General features: G+C 48.1%; 1 protein-coding gene across 1 annotated transcript; it reads right to left on the bottom strand.

Annotated features, from left to right (window-relative positions):
- Positions 1 to 2111: 2111 nt before the first annotated feature.
- On the bottom strand, positions 2112 to 7540 carry PSCA (prostate stem cell antigen). The gene is made up of 3 exons (XM_066336846.1): positions 7240 to 7540; positions 4850 to 4954; positions 2112 to 2551 (listed from the first exon to the last, which is right to left on the bottom strand). Exons 1-3 carry the CDS (start codon positions 7289 to 7291, stop codon positions 2340 to 2342), a joined length of 369 nt encoding a protein of 122 aa, XP_066192943.1. The 5' UTR covers positions 7292 to 7540; the 3' UTR covers positions 2112 to 2339.
- Between the last annotated feature and the right edge of the window lie 4767 nt (positions 7541 to 12307).

Raw genomic sequence — 12307 nt, 5'->3', positions numbered from 1 at the left:
ACACTTGTCCCATATCCTCCCTTCACCAGATTGGATTCCTATAAACAAGGTGGCTTATTCTTGATTTCCTCTGGGGAAACCCCTTCCCAGCTCCCTACAATTAGCAGCTTCCTTACAATTAGCCTTGCATCCCTAGGACTTGCACACTTCTGTCTTTCACAACAGCAGACGGTGTCATTATCTCCTGACATCCCTCTGACTTCATCCCAAGTGGGATTTTTGACCCTTGTCCCATGGGTATGGATCCTCCAGGTGACTCATCCCCACCAGGGAATTGATTCCCTCTAATTTCAGCCAGTGGATCTTCACATCCTTGCCAGCTCCAATAGGTTTTAAGGTGGAAGAGAGGAATTTGGGGCTCTTGGCCAATCTCCTTCTAATGCTCCACCTACTGCTGTCCTGACTTCATAGCTCCTTAAATCCTGTTCTCCCACCCAGGGCTCTCCCAGATTCACTCTCCATGTTTTCCTCTCTCTTTTTTTTTAACCAGATCACTTCATTTGGGCATAGCTTGGAAAACCCACCCGGGAGTTTCTCTCAGGCCTCTTTGTACAGTGCATTTTGTGCTGCCTTTGCCAAAGGATCTCCCAGTGCAAGGTGGGAACATCCAAGTTTATATCCATAAAATAAATCAGCTGGAGAAGGCACAAGATAATTTTGGATCTGTAGCCTTAGAGAGGGGCTATAACTGTACGTGAGAGATGTTAAAGAATCTGCCTTGTACTCAGACACTTCAATGGTGTTGTTGAATATCAAACCACTGGAACACTGATTCAGCTTGTCCAGATCCCTCAGCAGAGCCTTCCTGCCCTCCAGGAACATCCCACCCAGCTTGGTGTCATCTGTTGTAGGGGCATCCGTGGACGGCAGGGACAAGGAGCTCTGCAGACCTGAGATATTCTAGAAACACGTGGTTTTATTGCAAGGGTCGTGGGTAAAGAGGGCTGCTTTCAGCCACCAGCCTCGCCTGAAGGGAAGCCCCAAAGAGAGAGGGAGAGAGAGAGGGGGTATGAAGTGAGGGAGGTAAAAAAGCTAAGTGGGGTAAGGGAGGTAAGAAGAGTGCCAGGGTCAGGGTGGGAGGAGAGAGGGAGGTAGAAAAAGCAGAGGGAGAGAGAGTGGGCAAGAGAAGGGGCGAAGAGGCAAGAGAGGAAAAATGGACGAGAAGAGGCAAAGAGGTAAGCAGTAAGAGGGCAAGGAGAAGAGCAGGGAAAAGAGCAAGGAAAAAGAGAGTGGGGAGAGGGGAAGGAGCAAGAGAGTAAGAGAGTAAGAGGTAAGAGGTTGGAGAGTAAGAGAGTGAGGACCTTGTTACAACACATTATATCTCCTTTTGTGATGAATATTCTAATTTACAGTGACCAACTGGTGCAAGATACAAAACCTACAAACTTTGCATGCAACTTATGAGAACTACTAAATTACCATATCGTCCTATATTCTAAACTCTAAAGACTACTCTTCTTATCTACTTTTTCCTTGATGCCTTGACGGACTGCATTCTTGGGTCTTTTTGTTTTCTGTCCTTCAACCTATCTCCAGGTCTTCCTGCCTGCCATGCCTACATCTCAAAGCTGGCCTTCATTTCTATTTCACTCACAGGTTTTACATCTCCAGTATTTCTTACCAGACAATCATATCCATAAGCCCTTCCTGTCCCATCTTTCCCAACAATCTGTGAACTGCCAGAGGGTGGCCTTGACCTCCTCATCCAGATCATTAATAAATACATTGGGCTGACCCCAATACTGATCCAAGGGGGATGCCACTGGTGGCCAGCCACCAGCTGGACGTGGCACCGTTCCCCCACCACTCTGTGCCTGGAATCCAGCCAGTTTTTAACCCAGCCAGGAGTGCACATTCCCAAGCTTTGGGCTGCCAATTTTTCTGGGAGAGCCTCATGGAAAGCAACATCAAAGGCTTCCCTGAACTCCAGGGAGACCTGCAGCCTTTCCCTCAGCCTCTGGGGAGGTTACCTGGTCATAAAAGGGACTTCAGGTCACACTGCACAGCAATGACCTGGGCTGGACGTTGGCTGGACATAAAACACCCACCTGCTTCTCTTCTGTGGGCAGAAATAGATGAGTGAGTGACAGACATGTGACACACTCACAGTCGGTGGAGAAATAACTTTATTTCAGGTGTTTTGCAGGTAACATGAACACACATTTCCTTATCTGGTAGCACTCGAGCTTTGCAGTAGGATTAAAGCAGAAGCCATCATATGGCAGAGAGCTGCCATCAGCTCCCGGGGGTGCCCAGCACACCCCAACACTGCTCCTGGATTCCTGTTATTAGAGGGGTGCTCCAAGGTTTTCTGTGGTCATGGGAGGCATCTCTGCTCCTCAGAATTTGTTGCTGAGGGTGACCCAGAGCACTCCGGCCGCTATCCCTCCGGCCAGCCCGTAGCTGGACCTCACACTGCCCGCAGCGTTGACGTTGCAGAGGTCAGTGGTGCAGCAGGAGATGTTCCTGTTGCCCACGTTGAAGTCGCTGTAGGAATCGGCACACGAGGAGTCACATCCCTTGCTGATGATGCTGAAGAGCCCCGCAAGCCCTGGGAGGAGAGTGGGACCATTTATTACAGGGATTCAGCACGAGCTAAGCCTCAAGAAATGAATAATGGGACACTGTTCTTACTCACAGAATCACAGAATCACAGAATGTGTAGGTTGGAAGAGACCTTCAAGATCATCGAGTCCAACCCAGCCCTAACACCTCAACTAGATCATGGCATTGAATGCCACATCCTTTTTTTAAACACATCCAGAGATGGTGACTCCACCACCTCCCCAGGCAGACTATTCCAGTATTTAATCACTTTTTCCGTTAAAAACTTCTTCCTAATATCCAACCTATACTTCCCCTGACACAGCTTAAGACTGTGTCCTCTCATTCTGTCAGTTGCTGCCTGGAGAAAGAGACCAACCCCCACCTGAGCACAGGCACCTTTCAGGAAGTTGTAAAGAGTGATAAGGTCACCTCTGAGTCTCCTTTTATCCAGGCTAAACAACCCCAGCTCCCTCAGTCGTTCCTCACAGGGTTTGTGTTCCCAGCCCCTCACCAGCCTCGTGGCCTCCTCTGGCCGTGCTCAAGAGTCCCAATGTCCTTCCTAAACTGAGACACCCAGAGCTGGACACAGCACTCAGTGTCCTTCCTAAACTGAGATCCCAGAACTGGACACAGCACTCAATGTCCATCCTAAACTGAGATCCCAGAGCTGGACACAGCACTCAGTGTCCATCCTAAACTGAGACACCCAGAGCTGGACACAGCACTCAGTGTCCTTCCTAAACTGAGACACCCAGAGCTGGACACAGCACTCAGTGTCCTTCCTAAACTGAGACACCCAGAGCTGGACACAGCACTCAGTGTCCTTCCTAAACTGAGATCCCAGAACTGGACACAGCACTCAGTGTCCATCCTAAACTGAGACACCCAGAGCTGGACACAGCACTCAGTGTCCTTCCTAAACTGAGATCCCAGAGCTGGACACAGCACTCAGTGTCCTTCCTAAACTGAGACACCCAGAACTGGACACAGCACTCAATGTCCATCCTAAACTGAGATCCCAGAACTGGACACAGCACTCAGTGTCCTTCCTAAACTGAGATCCCAGAACTGGACACAGCACTCAGTGTCCATCCTAAACTGAGACACCCAGAGCTGGACACAGCACTCGAGGTGTGGCCTGACCAGTGCCCAGTACAGGGGAAGAATGACCTCCCTGCTCCTGCTGGACACACCATTCCTGATACAGGCCAGGATGCCATTGGCCCTCTTGGCCACCTGGGCACACTGGGCATTCTGAGCTTGGTCCGTGGGATAAAAATCGGAATCATATAGGTTTGGGTTGGAAGGGACATTCAAGATCATCTCGTGGGCAGGGACACCTTCCACTGGGGCAGGTTACTCTAAGCCCTGTCCAACCTGGCCTTGGACAATTCCAGGGATGGGGCAGCTACAGCTTCTCTCATCACCCTCAAAGTGAGGAATTTCTTTTTGATATCCCGTCTAACCCTGCCCTCTCTCAATGTAGAGCCCAATCCCAAACATGTTTGTTGCACAGAGCCTTTCAATACCTGGGGGATTATGGAAACACGGTTATTCCCATTTCAGATGGCACAGTTACTGTTTGATTTGTTTCTGAGAGGCACAGCCCAGTTTTTTGGATGTTTTTGGCAAGTGGTGGTTTTGACCAGCAGATTTTGACCTCCAGGAGATTTAATCCATTCTCCTCCAGGATATCTAAAATCCATTCTGGGCACCACGTGCAATAAATAACAAAGAGATCTACAACATCTGCATGTGAATGCCATGGATTAGCACATTCCCAACTGGGATAATTCCTACTGGAGGTATCACATCTACTTCCTGACAGGGAGGAGCTTAAATGTGGCACTGCTGGATTTTGTGCCCCAGGTCTAAGAGCAACTCAACTGTCAGCACAGATCTGGACAGGGCAAACCACATCTACAGCAGGAGGATAAAATCCTAGTTTTTAAGTTTTCCCACAGCCACAGAGATGAAAATTTTGTAATTTTCATTGATTTCACCTCAAATCAGCACTTCCTAACTTCTCAACCAGGTTAGACCAGGCCCAGCCCTTCCCATTTTAATTTACATTTGCAAATCCTGCAAAAAAATTAACCATTGCCTTGGAAAGAAAATAATTTTTGGGGCTGTGAAAGAGAAATAAACCTAATTTTGTGATTTTTTTGTACACTGAGGTTTACTGGCCCAAACCACCTGGTATATCCAGAGTGGGTGAGCCTGGATAAGGACAGCTGAGGCTGGGAAGATGTTTGGCTCCAACATCCCAACCAGGACATTTCCCACCCCTGCTTTTCCTTACGGATCACTTCTGTCTTGCACGCAGTCTTCGTGCCACAGTCCTCCTTCTTCATGCACTTGGAGTTGCTGATCTGGGGTGTGCAGCTGTAGCATTGCAAAGATGAACCTGCAAGAGACCAAGAGGGGGTTAGGAGGGAAATATGGGAAAAAATGGAATGGTTTGGGTTGGAAGGGACTTCAAAATCAGCAAGTTCCACCTCTCTTATGGGAAGGGACAACTCCCAGCTGACCTGGTTGCTCCAAGATCCATCTAACCTGGTCTTGGGTACTTCCAGGGATGAGGCAGCCACAGCTTCCCTGAGCAGCCTGATCTATTTTTTTACCATTCTCATTATAAAAAACATTTTAATAATAGTTAACCTAAATCCACCCTCTTTAAGTCTTAAAAAATTTGCCCTTCATCCCATCCCAACAGCACCTCCTAAAAATTTATCCCCACCACTCCTGGAGCCTCGTCTGGCACTGAAAGGGGCTCTGAGGTCTCCCCAGGGTTTTCTCTTCTCCAAGGTGAACATCCCTAGCTCTCTCAGCTCAAAAGGAGAGAGGCTCCAGCCCTTGGAGCATGGAGACCTCCATGGAGACTTCTGTGGTCTCCTGTGGACTTGCTCCAGCAGCTCCAAGTCCTTCTGAAGCTGGACCCCAGAACTGGACTCAGCCCTGCAGGTGGGGATCAATTCTACACCTCTCATGTGTCTTCAATCTATCTGAAGCTCTCCAAAGAATTCAACCAAGTGCTTGCACTGGGAAACAGGACCATTCCTGGGGATCCTCAAAGGAGGGTATCTTCTTTGCTTTGGGAAATTTTTGTTTTTGTTGTTGGTTTTTCCTTTTTTTTTTTTTTTTTTTTTTTTTTTGTGGATAATAGTACATCCAGTTGAGGTGGGAGTCAGGTTTGGTGGGTGCTGAAGATATTTTGGAAGTAGTCAGTGCAGCAAGGGAGCAAAAAGAGAGCAGATGGACAGCTGGGCTTGAAGAGAATCAAGGAAAGGATCATTTCATCAGGGGCACATCCCTCCAGACCAGGTTTCTCCAACCCCCATCTGACCTGGCCTTGAGTGAGGGATGAAGAAGGAATTTGCAAAATCTCTCCAGCCCCGTATCTCAGTTTTTAATTTTTGACTCACCTCTTCCATTACACCCTCCTAGAAATCAAAGTGCAAACAGCTTTCACTCCTCTCTGACCACCAGGTCATCTCCTGTTCCCACCCCCATGGAGATGCCACTCCAAGGGGATGGAAATCAGGGCTGACAACACCTGCTGGGCTGCTCCAGCAAAGGCAGGAAAAACCTGGCGGCTCCCAAGCATCCAGCCCTGGTGACAAATTGTCCCCAGAGGAGTGAGATTGTGGTGTAATTACCTGTTCCTGTCACCTACTTGTGCCCCAGGGTGTCACTGGAGCCTTGCAAGTCTCAGTTTATATACATACATATATATATATATATATATATATTTCCTGCAGCCCCACCAAACTTGCATCACAAATGCCCCAACTCAGTATCCTAATGCCTGAAATACTCTTTTAGGACACTGAAAAGCCTTGATCTAGAAATTAGTGATTGAAGGAATTTGAGGCACTTGGTTCCCCCTCTGTCCAAGCCTCTCTGGTGGAAATGGCTGATGCAGTCACAGCAGTGAGGAGCCAACCCCAAATTTCTCTGAGTGCTGCACTCCTTTCCCACACTGATCTGACTTTTAAAGCAATAAAAGCCAAATTTTGAGTGTTCTGATGGAAGCTGGTAGTGAGAAAGGTCTGAGGGCACTGAAAGACCCTTCACAGCTCATTCCCTAAGCATCCTCTGCTGATTGAGAAACTGCTCGAATTTGATTCTTCTCCTCTGTGGTAATAGGGAAAAGCTGTTTTAAACCCATTTTTTTCCTCAGTGAGGCTATAAAAACCTGACATTGTCTACATCCCACCCATTCAGGCTATAAAATACTACATCATGGCATTGCCATTTTTACTGTTCTAGTAAAATTCTGGGAATCTGGGCAGAGTCAGGGTCCGCTTTTGAAAGGCAGAGTAAGAAAAAAAGTTGGAGGAAAACTTCGCATGAATGTTGCAATTTTGATGACCTGGGAAGAAGGGAAATAATCCTCCCACCCCACTTAGCCCCTCCCCTTAACTGTATGGCCTGGCTTAGGAAAACTTGGATTTTGATTAATTCAGGATTCAGGATTTATATTTCCTGGAAACTGCTCTCCCCAGCACTCGGATCCCCCCATCCGCAGGGGTGACCCTGTGCATTTTTCCCACTCAACACCCATCCAAAGGGAAGTATCTTGGGATGACAATCTCTTCTTCCCTCATTGCCAAACCCCATCACACATCCTTTTCCCAGACCGAAATTCCGCAGGGAGGGATGCGGGGCAGGTCCTTCGTGGGGTCTTACCTGAGTCCAGGCACAGGAGCGCTCCAAGGAGGAGCACAAGGAAAGCCTTCATCTCGGGATAACCTCTCTGGGGCTGCCTCTCTGGGTTGTTTCCTCCTCCCGGGGCAGGTTATATATCCTGGGAGGTCGGGCGTGCCCACAAGGTCATCCCTGAGAAGGCACCTGAGGGAGCTGCTGCTGGCAGGACCAAGGGAGGGGTTGCTTTGTGCGCTGGGATATTTTTATTTGGAGCCTCTCCTCTTTTTCCCCTGCCACTCTCCGGGGCTCCTGAGGCGCTGCCACCCCCGCCTTTCCCCTCCTACCCTTGGGCAAAGTGCTCACAGGAGTGGAAAAAGCCCCGAATTCTTCCGAACAAGGCCGGCCTTATGCATTTCTTCCGAGCCACTGAGGCTGCAGGGGCACCCTGTGAGCCAGGCTCTCCACCCCCGGTGCCACCCTGAGTGGAGACATTGTGTTTAAATCGAGGACAAAATGTTCTTTGAATCAACAGCTCCGGGTATTTATCTGCCCCTGTGAGTGATACTCGTGATAGCAAGGTATGTGGAGGGGAGGTATGCGGGGCAAATTAAAAGTGCATTGGCCTTTACAGGTATTGAGGAGGTCATTCGCCCTGGTTTGCATTTATTTTCCACTTAAAAGCAAAGGCAAATTCTTATTTTTGATGTCTGCAACCCAAGGGACTTTGCGCTGTATTTGTTTGGCGTTTTGAGATGTTTCATCTTGGTTCTCTTTGTCTGGCATAGGCTGGGCACAGATCTGGGCACTTGACTCACGGCAGATGCAGTGTCAACAACCCAGGCTTGTCCAAAAAATGCCACTTCTTCGCCACAGATGGGGTGAGTTCAGCCACATTCCAGCCTCAAGTGCGAATGTTTGCTCTTGTGGGTTGAGCAGAGTCCTCTCCCATTCCTCACATCCTGTGACCACTTCTCAGGGCATGCCAGGGCAAAAGAAAACAAGGCTCTTTTTTTGCTAAATTCAACTTTTAATTCTATTTTTTCCCCTGGGATGTTGGTATTAGTGCTGTGCGTTTCTTTCCTTCAGGGATTTATTTGCATGCCGTTCAGCTCTCAGGAACTTTTCCAAATTGAAAGAAGGCCGTGCAGGTGGATCATTTATCAGTGGCTGTGGGATGAAGGGTAGAGACTAAAAATCCTGCTGTGACTTATGCCAGAGGAGAATCTATTGCAGGAGATGATTTGAGAAATCCTAATTCCTCCCTGAGGAATCTTAACTACTTCAGTTGCACTTCTCTGTGTAAAAAATACCTTAAAAACCATCCCAACACCTTCTTTCTGTCTATTGGCTTCTGCCTCGTCGTATTTTTACAGACCATATAATTTATAGCCGAGTTTTATGGATAAAAAAACACCTTTATTTTTTTCAGGCCCTTGAGTTCCTCATTCAGAGGTATTTCAGGCTTTTTCTTTTTTAATCCCTTAGGACTATCCCTGTGGGGTTTGGCTTTTTTGTGGTAAGGAAGAACAGGGCCAAGGAGGAAAAAACCACTCCCTGTCAAATCCACCAAGGCCTAGAATTAAACATTTATTTAAAGAAGGAAGTAAGATAAGGAAGATTAAAAATATAGATAAGACAAGACAAGATAAACTCTTTCCATCTTTCCCAGTACTATTATTTTTTCTTCTTCTTCTAACATCAGCCAGAAAAACTCAAAACTCTTGGTGCCTTGAGAGAATCTGACAGCTGAGAGCTTCTCCATCCCCCGGTCCTGCTTGCCTGAGGGTGTGTGAGATCCCAGGAACTTCTGTATTCTTACATAAATTGTTGATTCTCACTGTTTTTTGGGAAACAGAAGTGCAATTCCTGCCCAACTCCTGAAGATGGCAAACGAGCCCCGTTATAATTCCACGTGCATTGACACGCAGTTACCCACAGGACTGGGTGTACGAGCTGTTGTTTTCTTTTCCTGAGGTTATAAAATTCCCAATTCACCTGCCTGCATGGAAAAGACCATCAATCCCTTCTGAAAATCTCACAATGTCTGAAAATCCCTTGGTTTGTTTTTTTTTTTAATACTATTTTTGCTCTCCCTGCAGATTCCTGATAGAGACAGGTCTGGAGCTATCTGTTCAGGAAGGGGGAAACAGGAGTTGATTATTTGCTCTATCCTGGTTCTGGACTTTTTGCTCCTGCCTGGTGTCAGGCTGGAAAAAATGGTGTTGGATCATGGTGCAGGCCATGGTGCCATGGATCATATCGAGGAGCAGCCATGAGCTGGATATTTGAGGAAAAAAAGGAAAGGATTCCTGGAAAATCTGGACAGGGAGACACCAAAAGAAAGTTTCTCCAATTTCCAGGAAAGCTGGTAGGACATCAAAGATCTTAGAATCACAGAATTATTCGGGTTGGAAGGGTCTTCAAGATGATCTCAAGGTCAAACAGATCCCCTGCCCGGGGGTCCAAGCTCTGTCCAGCCTGGCCTTGGACACTTCAGGGATGGGGCAGCCACAGCTTCTCTGAGCACTGAGCTGTTTTCTCAGCATGGTCGTGCCTGTAACTCCTCCCCAGGATGTTCTGAAGTCCCTGTGTGGGGTTAAAATGGGCTCCAGAGGGAATTTTATTGGCTTTTCCACTCCTGGGTGGTGTTAACAGAGAGCTGATGCTGCCTGAAGTTCTGCCTGCAAACCAACTCAGGCTGTGGGATGTTAGAGAAGAGATTTTAGTGACCAATTTTAGGCGTCCAAGTGGGAATTTCTGATGGCTGTTGTTGGGAACATAGCCTCAGGAATATTCAGCTGTCCCAAATCAGAATGGGTGGGGAATAAATGAGGCTGAATCACCAGGTGGGAGTGAGGCAAATCCCATTATAGACTTCTCTGCCAGGAGGGGAGTGTGGAACTGGATAGGCAGGAAAACAGATGGATTGATAAGGGGAGAGAAAGATGTCAGGAGGAGGAGATGTAGAGGTGTTCCCAGAAATGAATGGATGGATGGATGGATGGATGGATGGATGGATGGATGGATGGATGGATGGTTGGATGGATGAAAGGGTAGGTTTAGGTTGGATGTTGGGAAGGAATTCTTACCTTGAGCATGGGGAGGCCCTGGCACAGGTTTCCCAGGAAAGCTGTGGTTGCCCCATCCCTGGAAGTGTCCAAGGCCACAACAGGACAAGAGAAGCAACCTGGTCTAGAGGAAGGTGTCCCCATCCATGGCAGGGGGTTGGACAAGATGACCTTGAAGGTTTCTTCCCATCCAAACCACTCTATGATTTTATGGAAAACACATGGGATGTCCCCTATCTCAGCCTCAAGTATTTTTTTCCCCAGCTCCCAGCTGTTTTCCACTTTCCTCTGTCCTGGTATGGACATGAATGATGCTGATCCAGCAGCAGGAAGAAACGATTCCAGCTGCTCCAGAGGTGCCCTTGGCTGCCAACAGAGAGAGGCTCCAGCTCCCACATCTGTAGATATTTGACACTGTTCCGTGTCATGGTCCACCTCCCACTCCAAGGGTTTATATCCAAGTTTGCTGTTCAAATGGGGATCCTTCTGGAATTCCAGAGCCCAGCAGTGGAGACTGGAGCTGTCACCAAGAGCAGGACAGTGAGAGGATGCAGGAAGGTGTTTGGGTCTCTGTCACTGTGCTTCTTGGGGACCTTCAGCTCGAGCCTTCCTTGCTTTGTGCCTCTTTCTCCTCCAACACGATACAAGGCTTGGAATTCCTGCATCCCAAGCAAAATTTCTGGGATCTGTGGGTGCGCACGGGTAAAACTAGGGTGCAGCACAAAAGTTTTAAAGAGTGAAGAGTCTGACCTTGAGTATTTCTCCAAGGGTCTGGGCGCAGAGAGAAACATTCAGCGATTCCAATTCGGGATCTCCGATTTCCGGAGCCCAGCCCGACCAGCCCTGGAGAAAAAGTTCACCTTCACACATTCCTGCTGACAGCCATGAAATCAATGCTCGGCTGGAAATAAATCCCACCGCGGTGCTGATCTTGTCTGCGGAGAGAGGAGTCGATGGAGAAAATTCCAAGGGCTGCAGGGACTGGAGATTCCCATACGATGGTGCTGTTGCCACACGGCTGGAGCCCAACCTTCTCCCGGCGTGCGGGAGCAGCCCCAGATTGTTTGTGTTGTTTTTTTTTTTTTTTTTTTTTTTTTTTTTTTTTTTTTAAATCTCAGCAACTTCAGAGCATCAAAAATGCGCCTCTTTTTTTTTTTTTTTTTTTTTTTTTTTTTTTTTTTTTTTTTTGTTATTTTGCTAATTCCCGAGCTCTTCTTCTCGCAAAAGACTCTGTGGGATCCCTGCCAGCTCCTGCCGGCGATGCCTGGTGCATCCCAGAGTTGTTTGCAGGGAGAAAGGAGAGAATTTTCCTGCACCCACGCTTTGGAGGTGGGCTGAAGGGTGCGGAGAGCAGTCTGGGCTGGGACCACAAAGAGGCTCTGTGCTTGTTCTGCCCTCACAAAAAACACTTTCTGACTTCTCCCTTCCCAGGCTTTGCATCTTCCTGTGTGCAAATGTGGCAGAATATTGGAGGTACAGGCAGGAAACATGAATTTCCTGGGATCACACAGCAGATCTCAAAGCAAGACCCTCAACCACCCTTGCTGCTCCCAGACTATGAACTCCCATCAGGATAATTAACTCTCCTGGCCCCACAAGAAACCACAGAATGTGGATGGGGAAAAAGCTTTCCCCCAGCTGAGGTTTCCAGCCCAGCTGCTGCAGGAGGAAACAGAATGGCAGAAAAATTTTAGGTGGAAGGGACCTTCAAGATTATCCAGTTCCAGCACCTGCCATGGGCAAGGGCACCTTCCACAAAAGCAGGTTGCTCCAAGTCCTGTCCAGTCCTGGCTTTGAATCTGGAGGGTAGAAGAGGGTGGTTCTGGGGCCAGACAGGACCAGCAGAGATGACTGCTCCTCATGTGGCCACAGCTACACTCAATCCATGGCCTCTGGTCCCTCTTTTCCCAGAGAATCATGGAGTCCTTCAGGTTGGAGAAGACCTCTGAGATCATGGAGCCCAACCATTCCCCCAGCACTGTCAAGGACAGCACGAGCCCATGTCCCCAGGTGCAACATCCACAATTCTCCCTAATATCCAA

The sequence above is a fragment of the Sylvia atricapilla genome, chromosome 1, assembly GCF_009819655.1.
Source record: "Sylvia atricapilla isolate bSylAtr1 chromosome 1, bSylAtr1.pri, whole genome shotgun sequence".
NCBI lineage: Eukaryota > Metazoa > Chordata > Aves > Passeriformes > Sylviidae > Sylvia > Sylvia atricapilla.
This window is presented reverse-complemented; position numbering and strand designations above follow the sequence as displayed.